Genomic DNA, 23804 nt, shown 5'->3' with positions numbered 1-23804 from the left:
TTTTGCACCCTCCTTGTGCAGTAGTTGCTAGGTCAGAAATCCCAGCAACACTAACCCAAATGGGAAATGAACATCCATGCAAGCTGTGACCATGAAAGAAACAAATCAATATTATCTTCATGGACAAGTGCAGTAGCTGCTCCACCAGAGCGCCTTAACCTCACACAGGTGTTGAGACAGTGATGATGTTCAGGGCACAGCAGAGAATAAAATGGTGCCTTGGAAATGAATTTGAAGTGAACTATAGGAAGCATGAACTAAAAGTATTAAAAAGTAAGAGCGATGACATCTCATATCAGAAGGGACCAAGGGCCTCTGACTTCACAAGGGGTTGAGCACCTTCTGTGCAGTAGTGAGATGTCTCCATTTCTAGCAGCCTGTTAGAGCTATGGGAGCCTGACAACACGCAGAATCAATTCCTAAATGCTGCCTGTCACAAGACAGTCCTAAAATATATGTTGTTTTTGGAAATCAGTTGGTTCATATGAATGCTTTCTCTTGTCCTGTTTTTTGCTTTCTTGTTTGTTTGTTTGTTTTCCCTAGCAATTACTACAGAAATCTTTCCATTAGAAGAAAATATGACTCTTGGAATTAATTCTTTATACAAAGAGCTGGCAAGAGTGGTATTTACACCAAAATTAAGTCCCTGTGGCAGTGTAACAAATAGTCTGCATCTGCCTGCTTGATGCCAAGGATAATTTAGATCAGTGTGGTACAATGAACTGAGAGCAATGTGAGAAGACTTAATATATGTTTTGAATATTCTTTTGTCAAATATCTGGGGTTAATCAGTCATTAAAAATTGTGTCCCATCTGAAAGAATTGTCATGAAAAAAATCAACAAGCATAGCCACTGCTAAAGAGCAGATGTGACAAGTCCTAGTTCTAGAGGTTTAATTGAAGGGCTTCAGATACTACTGAACATTAATGAAAGCCAACAAATAAAGCACTGTAGTAATATTGTCTGAATTTTGTGATCGGCTCTGCAGTTACTTAATTGAACTTGTACTATTTCATTGTTTACAGCCTGAGGATAACTTGAATGTAAAAATCTGATAATGAGAATTTAAAATGTCATATACAAATGACTGTATTAACAGTGATGACAGAAATCCAGCCTGTAGCATTTCATCACTATTTCTTGTTCTGTGCACAGTTAACAAAGGGCAGAAGTACTAATTTACCTGTGTAGCCAGACTGAAATCACAGAAAATTAAATAAGTTTTATCAGCACTGGTTAGCACCAGTAAATATCTGAATTAATTTTTGCTATGAAAATAAACAAATTTCTTGCTCAAATTCTGTATAAAATAGAAAAAAAAAAAAAAGAACAAACTATTTATAATATTATTTGAAGATAATAATTTGTTCAGCAATATTTGTAGTTGTTTGTACAGTCCTGCAGATTTTGTGTACCATTGCTAGTGCTTTTAGGACAAAAGAAAATAATCCATTTTTAATCTCAGACTGGATGCTGCTTGTTCTGTGGTCTCTGGTGAGTTATTTAACTGCTCTGATTTCATTTCATTATCTTTAAAAGAATGGAAATAGTCCTTACTGATTGAAGAGATCATGAGGTTGCAGTGACTTAAGAATAGTGCTTTAAGGATAAAACTCCTTATATATAATAATAATAATTGTTAAATAATATGTCTTTTTCACAGGTGATCTTCACTTTATCATCTAGCCTACGGCATAAATCATAATACCAGCTAAAGATGGATTGGCTCATTTAACAACAATAAAGCACTTTCAATATGTAATACATGAATGTGGATTATTTATAAGCATATCAAACTTCTTTGTTTATTAACCTTAGTGACAGTAATAGTTATCTCACTTTATATTCTGTGTATTGGCTAAATATGTTACTTTTAATGTACTGAAAATAACAGATTGTTATTATAATGGATTTCAAATTAGCTTATATATATCTAATATATATATGTGTAAAGATGGTCTCATACTGAAGAAGACAAGGAAAACATGAATCCCCTGCAGTTAAAATTGAACTCCTATAGGATTCAGTTTGATTTATTTTTCCAAATATATACAAATTGACCTTGCGTAAATACTGGTTAATTATTATTATTATTATTTTTAATATTAGAAGTAGGTGGAGCATGGAGTCCTGTTCATGGATTTGTCATGTAAAACAGTCTGCAAGCAGATAAAATAACATTACAAGAGGATGTCAACCTTAGGTCTTAAGTGGTAAAAAACAGCATCAAAAGCAATGTCTTACTACATCAACTGAAGACATTTTAATATAATCATTGGAGTATGTGATAGAAATTTGGTACAAAAAGATTATTTTAAATTTGCTTTATTCTAGGGATAAGAAATTTGGAAGATTGCATCATTTTTACAACAAATCTCTGAGCAAAATTAATTTGGCTGTGCAGATTTGTATCTGTTTTGTACTCAGAGTAGATTAACAGAGGAACATTTATTAGCTAAGGGTTTTATAACTGCTCTTGCATCAAGTCTAGGATTGCTAAAACAAGGATAGCTACAGAGTCATGAGGTGTGTGTGTAAACTTAGATAGTGACTGGTGGTGGGCGAGGGGAAACTTTACCCAGAGTTTGGATTAGGGTGTGAATTACCTGTTGATGCAGAAAAAGGAATAGAGGACTGACATGGGAACTATGTGGTCTTCTGGATAAGCCAGGGGTTTTAATCTATCACTGGCACTAGTTTCTGCAACCACTCTCGGCCCCAGCCATGTCCCCATGGGTTCCTAGTGACACAGCTCTGCCCTTTGGCCTGGCAGTGGGGCCTTCAACTCTTCCTCACCAGCTCTCAGTTCATAGTGCCTTCTTGTGAGCTTTGAAATAAGGAAATACATCTGTTCACATCCCTGCCTCTGCTCTCTTTCCACTGGCAATTCCCTAAGGACACTTTTCTGGAAAAAACTCCCAACAGATAGACATGATGATATGGACAGAGACATGTCAAGAAGTGAATACCTGCTCTTCCGCAGGAAAAAGTTTATGGATTTTTTTAATTTTTATTTTTTTAACTCTGGCAGAATCCAAATACATTAATCATGACTGCAATTAAACTTAATCTACAAGACTGTGTCTGTGGCAGTCTTCCACTCCTCTCTGTATTCACCTTTGGTTTTGCATGCAAATGCATATAAGATCAATTTAGAGATGGACAAAAAGAAAGCCCCAGTCCTTTGTTTGCCTTCTGAAGTGAGCATCAAATCAACCCTATGTACGTATATATATATGTGTGTGTTTAACATATATGTATATATGTGGAATGGAAACCATCAGTCTTGTTTAGGTGATGGTTTTGTTGGAAACAGTGTTATGTTCGTAACACTCCATAACCATGGCTATTGTTCACTTTGACTTTCCTCCTCCCTTCCTTTCTCTGCTGCTACTTTTCAGAGCTACATTTTAGGCTTCCTAAGGTTTTCACCTTAGGTTTTATTTCAGAAAAACAAAACAAAACCGAAACCAAACAACCAAACAAAACAAAAACAAAAAAACCCAACAAAATACCAAAAACCAAGCCATGTCTTGCAACTATTTTTCAAATAAGCATACAGTAAAAAAAAATAATCTTTTGTGTAATCAGAGAAGTGGGTGAGATAGTCTATGCTTTTATTCTGTGTTTCAGATGACTTCACTAACGCAGGTCCCAAAATGTTCACTCTTACATATGCTGTACCCCTGTAGCAGGGAGAAAATTGACAAAAAGCTTTTCCTCTCTCCACTGAAATCATCCAGACAAGGCTTTTGCACCATTAGTATATTCCTGATGTTTCATTTACAGACTGCACATATGCACTACATTACACATTTCAGGAGTGATCCTGTCATTACACACTGGCTTTGATGATTTAACTCTGACTGGCAAAGCAAATTGTGATTGCCCAAAGTGAATCTAATATATTGGAGAGCAAGAAATGCAGGACAGCCTGGCTGAGCATCCTTTAAAAGTAGGCATGGGACTTTTAAGCTACAGCATGTATGTATATAATACATACATACATACATATGTATATACAGCATATACATATATATATATGTATTTCATACATGCACAGTATTTTCAAAGACAGCTACAAATTTCCACATGCATTAAACTATCTAAAAACATAGAAATAGGCAAGACTAATAAGTGGAATTTTCTTAAATTATATTTCAACAATAAACAGCAAGAGTAATACTGCAAAGTACTGCTCTATTCTCATTTATATCTACAATAAAATTCTATGAACAGTTGTCTCCCAAAACGTATCCCAATAAAATAAAATTAAAAAAAAAAGTAACATCCAGTGTCCTATATTTGTATATTCATTGTAAGTTCAAAAAAAACAAAACAAAAACAAACAAAAACAAAAACAAAAAAAAAAGAAAAAGAAAAAAAAAAGGTAAACAAAGAAAAGAGAAAAAAGACATCCCCACTCAGAATTGCATATTTACATTCTTCAAACTGTAGCGGTGAAAAATAATTCTATTAAGTGCAGAACATTCCTAGTGTTGCAGTAGTGACATTTTTAATAAGTTCATTATGAAAACATTTCTTTTTGTCTTAACAGTGATGCATTCCATGACTACGTGAAAATTTCATTATCCCCTTCACTTGCAGCCAGTGGTTGAGTCTGGATTGAAAAGCTCCTTGTATAATGGAGGAAATAGTGTGTTCACTATATCTGGGTGAGACTGTTTAAATACCTGTAGTTTCTCTCCGTGCAAGTTGCAAAGTGCAGTAATGGTTGGTATCTTGGCTATTAACTGTGAGACATAAAAGAAGAGGGAGGAAACAAATTTAGTGCAAGTTACTGATTCCAGGATTAATTAATGTAGCATCTTGTTGGGAAACTGCAAGTGCCAAAACCACATTTAACAAGGAACTGCCTCTTGGGGCTCTCATTAAAATAGTCTGATTCTCACTAAGGTACCAATAAAATGATTCATGGACTGAACAAAATATGATTTAAGAGGAAAGAAGAGAGAGGAGAAGAATACAACAATGCTCACTTTGATACAATGGGAGCAAATAGTATGATAATTTTATGTTAATGTAGTAGTGGAGAAGTGGCTAGAAAAAGATATTTGTCTGAGAAAGGCTTAGCTCTTTTTTAACAATTTACCTTTGTCAAAGTCTCATCATCGAGGTGGTTCTTCTGGATCACATGCTGAAGTGCAAAGTAAATCTTTTCCTGAAGCTTCTGGACCTTCCTTGGCTCTATTAACCAGGCTCGATCTAAGAGAAAGGAAGGCAAGAGCTAAGGACAGGTGTGGGATATGTCATGGATGAACAGTGTCCAATGCTAGCAAGCGTCTATAGAAAATGTAATTCCCATGAGGAATGAAGATAGTTTTAGAAGCAAATTATCTTAATCAATTAAAGGATCACCTGAGAGATTAATCGAGATACACTAAGCATCCAACAACTAAATAATTGCTCCGTATTTCTGTTTAAATCAGTGTTAGAGAACGATGGGAGTAGAAATGAAACAAGATCCAAAGCATTTCACCACTTTTTGCTGGTACATTCAGTGCTCTAACTTCATATTGCCGAAGTAAAAAAACATAACGTGCAATTTCAGTGTCTTAATACATAAATGATGAGCATATTGATCAAAACAGTTATTTCTTTGAAAACAGTGGAATGTAATAATTGAAAAATTAAAGCAAAATATATCTCATTATTTACTAGACTAACATTTTGAGACCATATGTTATACTCTTTATAAAAAGAAATGGCTTCCTTCAAAAGAATTTCTTTAATAATTCAAAAGAATTACGAGCTGTTGAAATGTCCTCAAGTGCAAATTTCTTGTTATTTAAAAATATTCTCTTTTTAAACAACGCAAAGGAGAAGATAATCTGGAAGAATTAACAATTACAGATATAGCTGTTTGGACTTATACTGAACTCAAAGCCCAAGTGTAGGAGGTCTTGCCACAGGGCTTGAATCTTAACATACACATTGAAAGGTGTGGGAATATCCTTTTTATTTCCAGTGCTCATTTCCCTACCTCCCTGAGTTACTAACATTATCCATAGAAATAATGTAAGTTAAAAGACTGAAGAATATTTCAGCACATAAGAATCAGGATTCTGCCATTTGTCTGACTGTCTGCAGAGATGTTTCTATGGAAAATGTCCATCACCAAATTCTCTGAAAAGAGATAAACCCAAGCCTCTAGAGACTTAGCAGGTAATCAGACAAAGAAAACAATATTTGTGCATAGCTTAAAGAATCATGATTTTGGAAGGTAAACCAATACTGACATTGGCCACAGAAACAGAATTAGCTGAGAGAACACACAGTATTGACAAAAATAATCTCACAATAATATTTAGGCTTTACAGGCTAAGTGTCAAATTTATGCTCTTGTAAAACATGCCTTTCAGTAGTATTAAATCAACACCTAATAGGTAGCAGGCTGAAGCTAGAAAGATTTATCACAGAGAACAATCCTTAAAGATTTATCTTTCTGCCACAAAGATGAGCTTAAAAATAGACTGAGGCTGTGGGAGCACAGGTTTCATCACTTGCCTGTCATGGAGTATGCTGTATATAATGCAAGAGTTCTTAAAATCACAGCGTAGGCTAGGTGAAACTTCTACTATGAATATTAAGTCCATCTCCCAAAATGTAGTTCCCATTTGCAAATTCATTTGGACTTTCCACATACCTCTAAATATATTCACAAAAGTGGAAGAAAAAGTCAATAGATCAATGGCTACCCATACGGGATTTGAAAAACTGATTCAGCTCTACAGCTTCCCTTTAGGTTTTGACTCTTCTATCTTTGAAGACTGCACTAGCCACTGGGTAAGAAAACACTGTAGAAAAGGGTGAAAGATAAAAGGAAAGCTGTTCAGCAAGATTTTCAGAAAAGATACTGGCAAGGTTAATGTCTTACCACCCATTTCCAACATATATGCAAGTGAAGAGTCATTCTACATCATTAACCTTAGAATCAGAAATCAAGTGCAAGAATCACCTCTGATAACGTTAAAGTACAAAATCTGGATATGTTCTCGTTGTCAAATGGAAAATGGGCCTCAAGCTTGACTTCAGAACCTGAACTATTGTGTTAACAGATGTTCTTAGGTCATTCCACCCCTGCTGCTATTGCTCTGTTCTCTGTAAATGCTGAGATTAAGAGCACAATAATCACCTTTCAGTGCAGTGGCCTCTGTAGAAGAAAAGCATGAATATGAGTGCTCTCCAAAGAGAGTGGCTATGTCCCTAAATTAGTGAGTGGAAGAACAGATGCAGTTTATTCTCAGAACCAGGGCCTCCTTTTTTTCACCTTTATGTATGTTCGCAAGATGAAACACTTTACTGTGAAGAAACCAGAACATCTAGTGCAGAGGGAAACTGATTATTTTTCTATCACTTTTTATTATTTTTCAAAGGAAATAAATGACAACTTTCAGTGTCATTACAATTCGCAGACTTAGCCCAGCTGAGATAGAGCTTATTTGAGCGACACAAATTGGCAGTCTTTTAATGGAAGAGAGGTTGCCTCCTCTCAAGGCTATGATGCTTCAGACCATCCTGTCTAATTGCTTCTTCCATGTCTAAAGATACTCTTGCTTGCAGACAACATGAAGGGGTCAGCACACATTAAAAACTTTCACTTGTGTTTTTGGGTAAAGGAAAAAGAGATATTCAATGTGTCCTCTTGCTAGCAAGTAGGAAAAAAACAACTTGGTCATTAAATGGGAAACTGTGGGTCACTGAAGTATTTCCATTAGTATGACCAGCTTTAACCTTCAAGCTAGATAATGGTGAAAAAACTTGGAATTACTTTTGTGTATCTTAGCAGAGGATGCTATTCAAGAGATACCCAGTTTTGAAGGCAGTGTCATGGCTGATGTTTATCATGACTGAAATGTATTACTAAAGTTAGTGGAGAAGGTTTTACAACACATGCTTGCAATACAGTTGGCTCAAAGCCAGTGCTCAGTTGCTAGTTATTTCAGGCACTTAGTACAGCTGTGGATGTGCGAGAGATGTTGCTTAGCTGAAAGTCATGAAGAACTGCAAAGCTCAGAACTTTAATTTCCATCAAATGTCTACCTGTAGCTAAATGCACTTCATAAAGGACTTGATCAAAAATCCATTAAATCAGTCCACTAAAATCAATAGGAATCTTTTCGTTATTCAAATAGGCTCTGTCCAGGTCTAAGGACACTCAGAGATGATGGAATATTTCTGTGACCAGATTTTGTCTAATTGGGCTATAATTTTATTTGCCTAGATTAACTGGGTGACAGAAATATTACTTCTTTTTAGTTTGACTAGAAATCACATATCCGAGTATTTTTCTTTCTCCTTACAAATGAGATGCTTTCATCTGAAATAAAGTGCTTACAAGCCAGCACTGAAACCATTTTACTGCTTCTGTCTCTTCAGGGAACACGTGGATGTTAAAATAAGAAAAACCTGCTTGTATGATTGAATGATTCAATCATTCACTTCATTTTTTGTTGCTTGGTTCTTAGCATGTTGCTCAAGAATTTACAGTTTAGATTGCCCCAGAATTCCCAGGTTGTCCTTAGCTTTGCATGGAGTCAGTCTGTTGACAGGTCCCTAATGTCAAACATGAGCAGATGCTGTACATCTCCATCATGGTTTGGTCTTATTTGTGGAGAAAAGTACTGCTAGAGAGGGACCTGTCAGGGTACTGTGAGTCCCCTGTCTCAGGAGAAATCAGGGCCCCTCGGAGGTGTTTTACAGGCAATTTTCACTTCTATGCAGAAATAGATGGTGGCTGAAGAACATATGTTGCAATGGAAGCACATTGGAGGGTCTATTCTGGAGCAGCCAGATCTCGTGCTATACACAGGCATTGGCTTGACCATTTCAACCCCAAGGAAGTGGCCACAAACAGCTCAGAGGGAAATCAGGAGTAGAGTTCTTTCTGGAGGTAACATTAAGGAGGAGAACAAACATGTTGACACCATCTGTGCTAGTCTAATTCTGCCTAATGTAATCTCCTCCACAGATGTACAAGAGGGCAAAGTGACCTAGAGGAAGTCTTTAGTAGAACAGACTGGAAAAATAATTAATGGTGGGATTGTTTGTAAAGACCTTTCAAAAGGTTACTCTTAATGGTAGTTGGAAGCCATACTCCCCTGAGGCATGTTTAAGATCCCATGCTAAATTGTAAGGCTGCTTATGCGGAGCTGTGGTATGTGAATACTTGAAGAAGAGCATTTTACTTCTGGAATTACTACCTCTTAAATGGAGTTAAATTCAGACAGTACTTCATGGAGGTTTTTACTGCTCATGTTCTTATTGACATAGAAGAATCCATTCATAGCTGAAGATTTTAACCTGCTCAGGGATGTGAGGTTTGAGCTCACTGAGGATCCAAGCAGGAACGTGCACCACCTTGGGCAACATATTTCTCTGTGATCTGAAGCAATGCCAGCAGGCACAGCTTGTCTGCATGAACCTGCTCCATGCCTATTACCCTCATTCTCAGCACTTATTTCTCTCTCATTTTCCAGTCTGTCTTTCTCTTGCATCATGAAATAACTTACAGACACTAAGGAGATGGTCCTTGACTGAAACATAATCAGTCTTTGCCTGTAGGTTAAGTTCAGGTAGACAATTCAATTTTATTGTTATTGTTTTTTAATAAATAACTGGTATGTTACATATTTTGCCTATCTGTAAACTTCTGTGATGGGTTCACCACATTTGGGTTTATCTTCAATATGTATAACTGCTGACATTCTACCAAAAAGAACTGGAGGTGTGTTTGTGTAATGCAGGTATTCTTCCTAATGTGTACATATATAATATTCCAGTGTAAACCATTATTTAAGCAGGTAGACTGGAACAATACCTGGTGATATCAGAACAGCAGATGAAAACAAGGCAATCTCCTCCTCAGTAAGCTGTAAGGAACATAAATTCTTTGCAAAGTCAAATGCTTCATTCACCAGATCATCTGAACCTACAGACCACAGAGGAAAAAGTCAAAATTAGAAATTTATTAGCTGGCTTGAAAAGTATATAGGGTTTTTTTTTTTTTTGGGGGGGGGGGGGAGAAGAAAAGAACAAATGAGCAAATGTCTGTGTCTTTAAAACATGCCTTTTATCAGCTATTAAAATTCCACTTGCTCTAAAGATCAACAATTTAACTAGTTAACAGCGCTCCCTGTTAACAGGTGAGGTCCTGGAAGACTGGAGGCTTGCCAACGTGACTCCCATTTACAAGAAAGGTTGTAAGGAGGATCCAGGGAACTACAGGCCTGTTAGCCTGACCTTGGTGCCAGGGAAGGTAATGGAACGGATTGTCTTGAGGGAGATCACGCTGCAGGTGTGGGATGACCAGGAGATCAGACCTAGCCAACATGGGTTCATGAAGGGCAGGTCCTGCTTGACCAATCTGATCTTCTACGATCCTGTGACCCGTCTAATAGATGAAGGAAAGGCTGTTGATGTGGTCTACTTAGACCTCAGCAAAGCCTTTGACACTGTCTCCCATGCTGTTCTCCTACACAAGCTGGCAGCCCGTGGCTTGGATGAGTACACTCTCGGCTGGGTAAGGAGCTGGCCGGAGGGCCGGGCCCAGAGAGTGGTGGTAAATGGAGTTAAATCCAGTTGGAGACCAGTCATGAGTGGTGTTCCCCAGGGGTCGGTGCTGGGACCTGTCCTCTTCAACATCTTTATTGATGACTTGGATGAGGGCATTGAGTGCACCCTCAGTAAGTTCGTGGATGACACCAAGGGAGTGTCAATCTGCCTGAGGGTAGAGAGGCCCTGCAGAGGGATCTGGACAGCCTGGAGAGCTAGGCCGATGCCAATGGGATGAGGTTCAACAAGACCAAATGCCGGGTTCTGCACTTTGGCCACAACAACCCCAGGCAGTGCTATAGGCTTGGGGCAGAGTGGCTGGAGGATTGTGTTGAGGAAACGGACCTGGGGGTACTAATTGATGCTTGGCTGAACATGAGCTGACAGCGTGCCCGGGTGGCCAGGAAGGCCAACAGCATCCTGGCTTGCATCAAAAACAGTGTTACTAGCAGGAACAGGGAGGTCCCCCTGTACTTGGCATTGGTGCAGCCGCACCTTGAGTACTGTGTTCAGTTTTGGGCCCCTCACTGCAAGAAAGACATTGAAGCCCTGGAACATGTTCAGAGGAGGGCTACAAAGCTGGTGAGGGGTCTGGATCACAGGCCTTATGAGGAGTGGCTGAGAGAGCTGGGATTGTTCAGCCTGGAGAAGAGGAGGCTCAGGGGAGACCTTATAGCTCTCTATAACTTCCTGAAGGGAGGTTTTAGTGAGCTAGAAGTTGGCCTCTTCCCTCATGTAATCAGTGGTAGAACTAGAAGGAATGGTTTTAAGCTGTGTCAGGGGAGATTCAGGCTGGACATTAGGAAGTATTACTTCTCAGAAAGGGTAGTCAGGCATTGGAATGCACTGCCCAGGGAGGAGGTGGAGTCATCGACCATGGGAGTATTCAAGAAACGTTTGGATGTTGTGTTGGGGGATATGATTTAGCTGGGAAGTATTGGTAATGGTTGGACTAGATGATCTTCTAGGTCTTTTCCAACCTTGATAATTCTGTGATTCTGTGATTCTATTTCGTCTACGACTAAATCATGCAGCGGAACACAAAAGTTATAAAAAATTAAGGGCACAACTCGTACAAAAAAGAACAGAGATTTAGAAAGGGGTTCTCTTTTCCCAGTTGCGAAATGTGTGAAACAGTGTGAAATGTTATTTATAAACACATATTAAAGCTAAGGAGGAAAAATATATTAATTAACAGTATGAATATTCTAAAAAATATTTGAAAAGGACCAAAATACATCCAGTAATACACATGAACACGCGTTTTATTCATGCAAGGCAGTGCAATGTTATTTTTTTTTTCAAGTAAATAAATCTATATGGCAAAGTTTTACAGTAAATTACTGTTCTTGAATTTGGTTCTGCTTGCATCATGCTAAATTTGCCAATTATGTCTGCTCCATAACCCATAATTCCATGGATTGCTGGAACACACCCACTGACATTTCAGATAGAACTTTATATCATGTTCAGAAATGAAGTAATTGTTTCAAAAGACAAATCTAAATGAGCTTAAAAGTTTTAAGCTAAACAGCATATTTGCTAAGTCCCTTCATATGTTTTGTCATAGTTCATCATTTTAGTCCCCTCTTTGCTGGAATGAATTTTTTTTTTTTGCAAGACACAATTAGCGGGACTAATTTGATATATCAACTATAACTGACCTGTGGTGATGAACCACTTAGCTTCCACCATAACCTGTGTTTTATTCAGAGCTTTAGATGGCAGAGTAAAAAATCTGATAAAATCCTCATAGTGTTCTTTTTCTTTAGAGAAAAACGCCTTCTATTACTGGCAGCCACTGGAGCAGCTTTTCCATTTCGAGTTTAGAGATTCAGAGGTTTTAGTTTCAACATTTACTGAGGGTTTTTAATGTTTATCAGTGCTTTCAGAAGGATAAATCTGACATTATTTGGACCAATATTTATTGAAAGGATTGAAAAGAAAAGGTCCAACATACCCAAGGCTTTGAACATCTGCATCCCTCCATATTTCCCTTCAAACAGAACAGTATTGTTGAGTGGGTTGAAGGCACGGCACATTCTCACCAAAACCACTTCCAAGCAGCCTACAGGAGAGAAAAAAGAGCAGAAGTACCACAAATTATTGCAGGCCAAAGCCTTCTGGAGGAATCAAGATAATCTCTCACTGAATATGGGAAAAAAATACATCTCCTTGATTTAAATACAGGAAATGGGTAATATCTTTCCAGTCAGACTAACTTTTCCTTTGGCTTATTTTCTTCAGTGCAGCAAGTTGATACTGTGGACTTAATATGAATTTAGACCTGGGCATATAATGTTAATTTGAAATACTTTATCCTGCAAACTTTGGTTTCCCTTATTTTTCTTTTAGTCTGGGAAAGAACCAAAGGAACAGATTTTTTTTTTTAAAATTTATTTTTCTTTAAATATTTTTAAATTTATTTGTTTATTTATTTATTTTTTCTTTTAATTCTTCCTACAGAATTTCCTGTTTAGGGAAAACGAAGGAAAAAAATAATTTTAAGCACCTTCTAAATAAATCTGAATTTCCTACAAAAGAAACTCTGAATTTGAGAATTCTTTTGCAGATACATTTTTAATGAAAGTCCAGATTTTGTAACTTCTTCTGCTGGGCATTAACTGCAAAACAGAAAATACTCCTGAGATGTCTGCATCCTTTGTCCTTTGCATCTCTGCTTCCTCAATCCAGTCTCACTTAAGCCACAAACCCCTGTGTTCAGAGCAAGGAACACACCCACTTTCAAATGGAATGAACAGTTCCCTCTTGAAACAGGAAGTACTTCTTATGCTTTAATGAGTAGCCTCACACTGCATCACACCCTTTACACATGGAGGGAGCGAGAAACTGATATGACAGGGTGAATGCAGTTAATTACCAGCAGTGGCTCACTTGGTCATGCCATTTAGTCCTACTGAGTTTAGTAGAGTTATTGCATAATCACAACAAATCTTGTCATGCTTCCTACCGAGGACAAAAATTATCACATCCCACATCAGGGAAGGAAACCTTTTTCCACCTTGCCCTTAAGCACACACGTGCACACCCAGGCATGCACAGAAAGCATGGCCAGAGCACGCTGCTGTAATCCGCTCTCATTTAGTCCAAAACCAACTGGCGCCAGCATGGATTTTCCCTCCTGTGCACTGGCTGGAGGGTATCTCTGGAGTCTCATTAAAAAGATTAGAGATGACCACAGAAGCATTCACTAATGATAAGTGGGGATTTACAGGGTGGCAGATGACTGATTCAACCAGCTCAATTCACGGGGTCCTTCCACTACATGTCAGGTTGGGGACTGCAGTTGCTGCAATGACTCTCTGTGTGTATATTTAATAAGCACAAGTGGCTGTAGAAAGTAGTGGATCAGAAAACAGTAACATGATTAATGGGTAAGACTATAGAAGGGTTAATGCAGCTAATGAAACAGACTGAAAAGTAAGGTTCTATCAAAACAAAAATGAGCCAAAGAACAGGACATCTGAGCACATTTCTACTGTACTGGAAGCTAAACCAGTCTCAAGCATTTGGTGTTTACCCACCTGACTTAAGGAGGAGAATTTGGTCATTCTGGCAGAGCTCCATGAAGCCTGTTATCCGCTTTGCAAACTCCACCACATACTGGATAGCATGAGTGATCTGAATGGCACACTGCTGCCAAAGAGCTTCTCTGGTCTTCCGGGAAAACACAGAGGGAAGAGCAAAACAATAAGTAAGTGAGTTCATCTATGTGCTAAGAACTTGCAGGAATTCACAGTCCTCTGACTAACTCACCCCCTCAGCCCCCACCATGTCATAACCAGTGGCATCTCTGCTTTTCAAGGTGCCTGACAACTTTCATGAGAGGGCTGTTTTCACATGTTGGTTGCTTTAGTGGTCCAGACTGTGGCATTACCTCTTCAAAGAGGGAGAATACTTCAACCAGTGTTGAAATGTGATTTTAATGTTGACTTTTGCACATGAGAGACAGCGGAACAAACAATGTAAACAATTCAGTGTACTCTTAGGGAGAAAGTGGCACAGTGTTACTGAGTCATATAACAGAATATTTTTACTTGTTTGAAACCTTAAAAAATAATTGGGGTATAATTACTGTCTGAATAATGACTACAGGAAATTTTTGTCTCACTGATAACTATTTCCTTTGAGCATGCACATGTGCAAATGCACACTGGTGCCTTGGATGAGCTGCAATAACTCTGCAAGCTGCAGTATGTTTTCACTTCTACTTGTACTTAGCCCTATGGCTTTCCTAGGACAAGAAGGAGTCTCTTCAGTCTCTTGCACAATCAGATAAGCTCCCAGCTGATATCTGTCTGTAGAGTCAATGCTAGTGATGGAGACACAAGAGTGCAAGAGCACACCTTGATTTCTGTCGACTGAGATACATCTGAAGAGGTGTCAGTAAGAAATATTCTGAATGGGACTTAAGAATTACAAAGGCAGAACAAAAATTCATTGTACTGAGACCATTTTTTTTCCCCATCCACTTCTGAAAAACCTCACTTTAAAGAGAAATTTAAATTTATCATTATTTACTGTTTATGGGTGATATTTGGTTTCTCACAGTGAAAAGATCTGTTACTCATGTAGAAAAGGAATGTGCTTCTAACATCTTTCAAAATGATAAGGGAAAAACGGATTTCTTATAATTTTTTGAAAAGCCTTACAAGAGAAAATATCCAATTCTCATCACATTAAAGTTAACAGAATTTCTACATAAGGTTTATACATCTAGAAACAAGCAATTTGTAGAAATCTGGATTCTATGACCATGTCTGAGTTTTGACATTAACAAAAATCCCAACATGATGGAAAGCTATTTCTTGTTATGAAATATCACTCCTCTGTTTTCAGTGACCAGGGTCCTCTAAGATACTTAAAATAATACTTTAACCAGCTTGTCCTTGTCAAATAATTCATGGTTAACAATTTCAAAACATAGGGAGCAGCAGAAGAAGTATATTGTAGGATTGTACCTTGCTCTGGTAAACCTTTATTTCTTCATACGTGTGGGTCTGCCATGCTAGCTGGTGTAACTCCTCCATTGTATATTGGCATGTCTCCAAGTGAGATTTAATGATATTCTGTGCAATTCGATCTGAGGAGAAAGAAGATCTCACATGAGACATTTTGGTGAACAGTAATTTGCAACAGCAAAATGCTGAAAACATTAAGTTGCAAAAGAAAGATAAATATATATTTTTTAACCTTCCCTTCCAATTATACTTCTCTCTCTCTTTCCTTCTCTCCCTCCTTTGTTCTCTACATATACAAATCACTATCTGAAGTTGTCTGTTGCAAGATGTTTCAGTACCAAATACAAAGCCAAAGGATGTTTGACAACAGATCCGCACATGAAAATAGCAATGAATCAATGAATCTTATGAAACTATTTGAATTCTTTCATTCTGGAAGTGATTTTTTTTTTTTTTAAGTATTATTTTTAATGTTTTCAAATAAGTGTCTTTCGGACATCCCAATTACTTGAACACTTCTGTCTGTCCCAAGACTGTGTGGCTGCCCACACCCGGCTGCTCAGTCCCAACATGGGCATTTGCATTACCTTGGTATGACTTAAATCAAAGAAGCAGGAAGCTGGCCTATCTTTCCTCCAGTTAGGTTTTAGCTGTTTAATTTCTGAATCATCTCAGTGGTCTCTAGCATAGACACTGGTGCTAGCAAGGTGTGAAAGCTGCAACTTGGTAGCCTATTTTAGAGGAAAGAGGAACAGCCCTCATGCTCTGTGGCAGCACATGATTAAGTTACATTAAAGTTATTCTGAAAACAGCTTTACATACTATTTCAGAACAAGAAGAATGGGATGCAAGGGGAATAGTAAGCATTCTGCGCTGGCTGGAAATCCCCTTGAGACTAACAGTAAACTTGCCAGGAAAGTAGTGAAAAAAGACCTTGGCTCCAAAAGCCACTTGAGTGGATTAAAGATTTTCACAAGAAAATTCTAGCATCATTTCATTAGCACTGGATATTGAAATGTCTCGATTAAGCTATTGAAATGTGATTTCTTAACTTGCAGCTTTGAGACCTGTATGTCTTAAGTGGGCAGTGGAACTGAACTGAAGCACTTGTGGCAGAATGTGCATTTATCAGAAAAAATATTATTCAAAACAGGAGAGGACTCTGGTAATGCATTAGCTGAGCCCAAGTGTGGGAAATCTAAAGAACTAGGAATGTCATCATTTTCTCATCCATATCCTCAACAGTCTTCTTACAATGGGTGGATCAGGTTCTTTGGAGTCCCAAAATATGATTATTGTTTTGGCCAAATGTTATCTGAATTTAAAAGCACCAGCAAGAAGGAAAGCAGAAAAATGAATGTAAACATACATTTTGCCTGCAATAATGTTATAGGAGTATGATTTAAAGGAAAAATGTCTGTACTACTGTCACAGTTAATAAACAGGCTGAGTGGAGAGGGTCTGAAGAAAGCACAGAAGAGTTCCAGGTTTTTGTACCAATGAGAATATCTTCTCTAATCAGTCTTTACAGGTACATTTTACAGGTTGACAGTGCCCTTAGGTTTCCTATGAAAGAACGGACTCAAGAGTAATGATAGCTAAAAGTGCATATTAGCAATTACAGAAATCTACCCAACATTTTGCCACGGAAGAATGGATGCAAGTTTTACATCATGATGTTAAGATATTGCATATAGTAGTTAAAACATCACAGATAAATGTGCACGTTGGAATAAAAATTGAAAAATGAAAATGAAAATGAAAAATTTTAAACTACTTTTTTTTTTTTTTTTAAGGACGAATAAAGGATAATTAAAGAAATACTAGTTAATAAACCCTGTTTTGTAAACATATTTCAGACTTTCACCCCCATATTGACATATTTAAAACAGTTTTAATAAAATCCATTTTCTGAAAACATCATAAGCTATAGTACTGTAAAAAGCATATACCAGTACCATGTTGGGAGCATTCTCAACAGCTGTGTTTCTCCTATCCTACAGGATACAAGGTTCCACTATCATCTTTCTACACATCTGGTCTTGACTTCAAGTCATTTTCATTTTTGTTCTCATTTTCATTTTCATTTTCTTTTCATTTCATTTCATTTCATTTCATTTCATTTCATTTCATTCACTACCTTAAGCCAGAGATTTCAAGGGTTCCCTGACACTAGGAAGCTGCAGAGATGTATCTCTAGCTAGAAATCCTGTTTCCATGGGATGCAAAGGACTAGAAAGACAGTAACAGTCTTGTGACCTCAGTGTACTTCTCACTGAAATGTTGTTGGTGTCCATAAGGTACATCAGGTTTGCAAAATTCATTGTATGAAATAACAACTAAAGAAATGTTGCTATTAAGAGTGATAATAAAACTTTGCAAAAGTTGCCTTTATCAGGAGCATCTGCTGCAAGTTCTTTAGTAAAAATTAATGACTTCAACAAAAAGGAATTACTGAGACTGTATGAAAATATACAATCAGAAGTAATAATCACAAAAAAAACTGCATTATTTTAAATCTTATCTGACATAGTATGTAAACGTTAGGTGTTTTCTCCTCTGCTTTTCTCTGGGTTTATTATATCAGAGTTATGGTATGCAGCAGGATCAGCTAAGACTGCATAACACCATGAGGAATCTCGAAGGCACAGCGTAGCCTGGCAGATTGACTCTTGCTGGGAAGCACAGGCAGTGGCTGAACTCCAGCATGCATTGTGATGCAGTAACATTTCCACTAAATAGTTTAGTTCTAAATTTGAAGATTTTTTTTTTTGCTGTTACCCTGATATTTTTTGTTGGAAAACAGACTATTTTTGAACAAATGCTGTAATTCATTAAGAAAAAAATGATCTCTAGAAGGAAGTATTTACTTCCAGAGAGGCACACTAGAAACAAAATAGGATCATGAGAAACAACATCAATCGAGAAAATGATTAATGGCTTTAAACAATATGAGGTCTTGAAAAATCAGAAGTAGTCAGAGAAGATACATCTTGGAGTGATCAGTCGTTTTTCATTTCTGGACTGTCCATGTACTAGTTTTCTGCACAGACTCCTAGCTATACTGTCGCATTCATTCCTAGTTGGTTTATAGTGCCTCTGAATTTCCAAAGAAAAGTAAAGCACACCAAAACAGTCTGTGTGGTAAGCACCTGTTCTGAAGTAAAACACACAAAAATGATAAATATTAGAAGTGGTACCTTACAAAATCCATGATCTTTAAAGAAAGCTGATTTTATGGGTTCATCCCTTGGATTATAGGAAAGTCTTCCAGTAGGACTGGTTTCCCAGCACAGATAAGAATGGGAGATTTAATATGTCCTGCTTTCACAGAAATCTCCAACACAACAGGAGAGACAAGAATTTAATTACAGCACACAGCTCAAATCCCCAGTGAGAGATGTCCGTACCAGAACTTGACTAAGCCCTGACAAAAGTGGTGCAGAATAGGGAAAATGTGCTTGAGATATTTCAAATTCTTCCCCCTTGCCCTTCCAAATAACTGATTAATGAGAAAAATTGACAAAACAGGTTCTTTGCCAAATAAATAAGTGGACCAGCAGTGAGTTTTGGACAGCTCAGACCGGGACAGAGTAAGCTGCAGGGCATAGGAGGGCTGAGGAGATTCCCTCCTGCTGTTGGAGCCCAGAAAGATGTTGAATTATCAGGAAGACAGTGTCGTTCACTGGGAGAAATGCCCCCAGCATGAAGAAGACATCAGCCCTTTTGTTCCTCAGATTGTTCTCATGTGACAAGATCTTGACAACAACAGCCTGTGTTTTTTAACAGCCCTGCTGCATGTACCTCCATTACACGCCTCTGCTGCCAAAGCTTGCTCCTGAAAGACTTGCCAAAGATTATAGTAAGAAAGACGGGAAGAAAGTAACAGAAAGTGAAACAAATCAGAAAAAAAAAAAAAAAAAAAAAAAAAAAGCTAACATTTAGAAAGAAAGGCTGAGAAGCTGTAAGTTGAATAGTACTGCTATCCAGTGAGTAGGAGAAATAAACAGCACCCGGCGAGACACAGAAACAGTATTCAACAATGAATTGATGGGGACTTTTCAATGCAGCACTGTAAAATATAGTCAAATTCATAGTAAGAGATGTCCAGAAGAAGCTGAAAATCATACTTCAGGAAGCTGAAGATAAGAGATTATCTGTCAAAAAGATTTGTTCCTATTCAGAAAACAATTGTAGGCTTTTTGAAAGAAAACAATTGTGTATGCATGTAATTCTATGGTTTGTAAAATGCAATTGGTCAGACAAGATGGTAGCAGAGTTGTAACTAGAAGGAGTGACAAAAACATGAATGAAAGATGTACACATGTGCTGTGAGAAAAACAAAGGCTGTCCAACATGCAAGGGAGCCTGGTAACAAAACAAATGTCTACAGAATGTGCTCCTGGTTTTGCAGCATAGTGGATGCAAATTAGGCTTTTAAAGTCCATACAAGAAAGGGAGAAGAAAAAAACATGATTCTGCAATGCTGGCCAAATGAACAGAGCAGTAAGCCCTATCATCATTAGTGCAACAAAGCTTTGGATGTCACTGCCATTCCACCATCTGTCTTTCTTTCTCCCCAAGATTTAATGGGTAAAAGGCACCTCAAGCACATACATGGGAGCAGCCTGCAAAGGCCAGCAAGATGCCAACTTCTGGGACAGATATAGGCCCGGCCATGGCTTCTGTCCTGCCCTTGTCTGTCACCTGCTGAGTAACCTCTTTACCAAAACTTGTCAGAACCTAAAATTTTGAGACACTTCCTTCTCTTTTTTGGAGTTGCACAGTAGTTAAAGTACTGGGTGCTCCTGACAGAAAGATAAGAGAAATAACAAGACTGAACAGCTGAATTCAATCAGCAGAATTGGCCAAAAGTGTATGTGGCAAGGGAAAAGCAACAGTGCACAGACGGTACAGCTATGTAGCATAAATGTGGGTCTACAACTTACAACTTTTAGAACAGCAAATGACCTTTTCTATTTCCATTTTTAGCTATTCATCTGAATTATTCCTTCCTTCCTTACCTATAAAAATTCTTTATTTTAGGTTATAGTAGATGCCTCACAAAAGGCACACTGAAAAGATTATGATAGCTCAAATATGCACTGCACCAGTGGGTTAGGAGCTGCTTAAATCCAAAGTAAGTACAGAAAGTTGAACATTGCAACCTAGATAATATAAATCAGTCTAGCACAGACCTGCAGGGGTCTATCATCAGCTGATGAGTCAGCCTTGCCTTTTTCAGACATTTCCGTGTAATATTCAGTGACATTCTACCGCAACACTGAGGAAAAGCTCCAGCTTGGGGTCAAGTTCAGTGCTGGTGGGTATGAGTGTAATAACTCCAAAGACTGCACACAACATTCACCAGCTGTGAATTTGGCCTGCTAAGTGGAAATTATCCACAGGATTTGGCAGTGTCTGCTTCCTACAATCTCTGTAGTTCTTTCATTTGCCACTCTTTTCTCACGAGAGATCCTAGTTTTTCTCACCGTTCCCTTATTTTGCACTGGGAACTGAAGAACTTTGAAGTATGCCTCCTAAAACACTGATAATCATCCCCAATTAAAATGAATAATGAATTTTTAATTTGCCACTTACCCTTAGGATCCAGTTGAGTAGCTAAGAGCTCATCTCAACTTATATCCTAAGTTGAGCTCTCACAGGGATCCACTTTGAATTAATGCTGCAAAAACATCACAGCTTTGCCTGGCTGCTATAAGCATGCACACCAGTTCATAAAAATATCAAAACTCCAGATATAAATTCTAAATAAAATTTATTTTATAATCCAAAACTTTTTTATACTCTAAATAACTCTAGTCTACTACTAAATCAACACTTCTCTGTGCTCTAATAAAAGAGAATCGCAGCTACTTATTATGATCTTTTTTTGAACTAATTTCACTATGAAGATTCCAAAAAAAAAAATAAATTAGACAGCAGTAGAGGCAGCAATGCAGGCAGTGAAGAAAAAGTATGTCCTAAAGTGGCTGTCATACATGAATAATGGGTCCCCAATTCTTTTTTCTTTAAATGGTCTGACTGAATTTTTTTTTTTTTTGCATAAAAACAAAAACAGTTTTTCCTTAAAGTGTTGGCAAAAAACAAACAAAACCCCCCAAACAAACAAAAACAACCCTCCATATTTCATTTATCCCCATTTTTCTCAAACCATAATGCAGAATTTCTTTCCAAAAACCTTTGTAGATTGACTTCTAATTTCCACAGCTCTCATTTATTTAACAAATTTGTAACACCACTTCATATGCAGCCTAGGAAGTTGATACAAAACATTAAAACTCCCATATGAGACTAGAAGAGCTTGAATATGGCTCAGGAATAACGTTCTCTTGTGTTCAAGTTATTGAATGCTTAGCATCAGGCACAGACTGAACATTAGGTGAATATTATATGTGTGAATTCTGTATTTCCTCTCTCTCTCTCTTCAAACAAACCAGTGTATTAATTGCCTTTCAAAAAACAAACAAACAAACAAAACAAAACAAAACCTCCAAAACCAAACACACAAACAAAAAACAAGCAAACAAAAATGCAATCATTTACAAAACATGACAATAAAATTCAAGATCCTACTCCAGAGGAAGCTAGAGGATAGACTAAGAACTCAGTTAAATCCTAGAGGATTTACAGATGTGTAAAGGTCTCCACTTAATGATACTTTTCCTGGGTTGTAGCCAATTTAGTGTAGAATGCATAGTTTGAACTAATTAGAAATCATTTAGCTGGCAGCAAAAGCATGATCCAAGGCAATGGCTAGAGATTATAGGACATAGGCTCTATAGGCACCATATAATTATCACAAATTTGTTGAGATGAGCTGTTTCTTAGCTTCTTCCAGCACAAATTTCACAATTATATTAAAAGTGAAGTTGTTAAAAATAAGAATATGGTTTCATTTACTACGTTTGAGCAAACATGGTTAGTGTGGACATTGGTCACCATAAAAGCTAGAAATACACATGGAACTGTTTGAATACTAAGACTCTGTTATTAGAGTTGGAAGCATTTCCTTTGTAATAGTCCTCAAAATGTTGGGAGAGTCTAAGCAACCATTGAAATAGATATATATTCAGATATTTATAAGTATTTAATATCATTTAGGTAAAAATGATGTAATATCATTTAGGTAAAAATGAAGAGTAATGACAAAACATCCAACAGCAGTTCTGTATCCTGAAGACATCTGCATTGGATCAGAGTGACATCACCACATACATTAAGAAGGTGAAGCAACCTGGTTATTGTAAGCAATTCTAGATTAAAAATAAAATAATAATAATAAAAATCATGCAGTCACAAAAAAGAACACAAGACAGTGCTCTGTACATGAATATCTTGCCTTAACTATTCCAATTTTTTATGTAATTTTCATCTGTGCAGAAGTATTTCATTATGAAAAACTGTATTCTGATATTCATCTTCATCATTTGACTGACTTTCAAGTTTCACTGTATTTTGCCTCGAACACATGCATATTCTCCTCTCATGTTTCACTTCAACCTTTTCCTTATATGTTTCCACTCTTGTACAAGAATAGTGTTGTTCTTTGAAATGAATCAGAAATGCATGGACTATAAAAAGGCATTATTCACTACAGAGCTGGGAACATAATCATAAACTGCATAAAAGGCTTCCTTTACTATAAGAGGGAAAACAGTCAAGTGCATGAGGTGAGCAATTAAATCTACTTCATAGAAGGTACGTGGTGTGTGGAAGAGAAGTACGGCAATAGGAACTCACAGCTAAGAAGCTGCATGCACATTGGGATTAAAAAGAAAAAAAAAAGATAAAAAGAAAAAAAAAAGTTAAACCCAAGTTTTTATTGGCTTCCTTGTAGATGAAACTTAGAGAACGACTGAAAAATATTGTACGGGCTGACAAAGAAACACAGCTTAATCTGGACCCCAGATTAAGCTCTCAGAAAGCACAGAGTAAGTGTACATACTGTCAGTGCCAAACTATAGGAAAACACCACGCAGAAACACTAAGGAGAAGGCAGCATTGACACTGGGATAAAGGAGTTGCTCAGATCAGGCAGTAAGCAATGTATCACTAATAATTCAACGCACATGGGTTTTTGAGATAGCATTCTAATTCTGTATACTGCAGTGATTCCTAAATCATCACTGCTTTGTCCTGCTGATTCTCATCTGCAGTGCTGTGTTTGCTGTGTCATGGCCTTGCCAGACAAAGGTCCATCATATGCCCCATACTCTCTATGC

General features: G+C 37.4%; 1 protein-coding gene across 1 annotated transcript in view; it reads right to left on the bottom strand.

Annotated features, from left to right (window-relative positions):
• Positions 1 to 461: 461 nt before the first annotated feature.
• Positions 462 to 23804, bottom strand: part of RORB (RAR related orphan receptor B) — a 138112-nt gene continuing 114769 nt past the window's right edge. The window contains exons 5-10 of the mRNA XM_015849152.2: positions 15559 to 15680; positions 14122 to 14254; positions 12537 to 12644; positions 9843 to 9953; positions 5115 to 5227; positions 462 to 4755 (exon numbers count right to left, since the gene is read on the bottom strand). Of these exons, the coding sequence (XP_015704638.1) occupies positions 4600 to 4755; positions 5115 to 5227; positions 9843 to 9953; positions 12537 to 12644; positions 14122 to 14254; positions 15559 to 15680 (743 nt within the window). The 3' untranslated portion in view covers positions 462 to 4599. The remainder of the gene's footprint in view (positions 4756 to 5114; positions 5228 to 9842; positions 9954 to 12536; positions 12645 to 14121; positions 14255 to 15558; positions 15681 to 23804) is intronic.

The sequence above is a fragment of the Coturnix japonica genome, chromosome Z (genome assembly GCF_001577835.2).
Source record: "Coturnix japonica isolate 7356 chromosome Z, Coturnix japonica 2.1, whole genome shotgun sequence".
In the NCBI taxonomy this organism is placed as follows: Eukaryota; Metazoa; Chordata; class Aves; order Galliformes; family Phasianidae; genus Coturnix; species Coturnix japonica.
The sequence above is the reverse complement of the archived record's forward strand: the minus strand, read 5'-3'. Positions and strand labels throughout refer to the sequence as shown.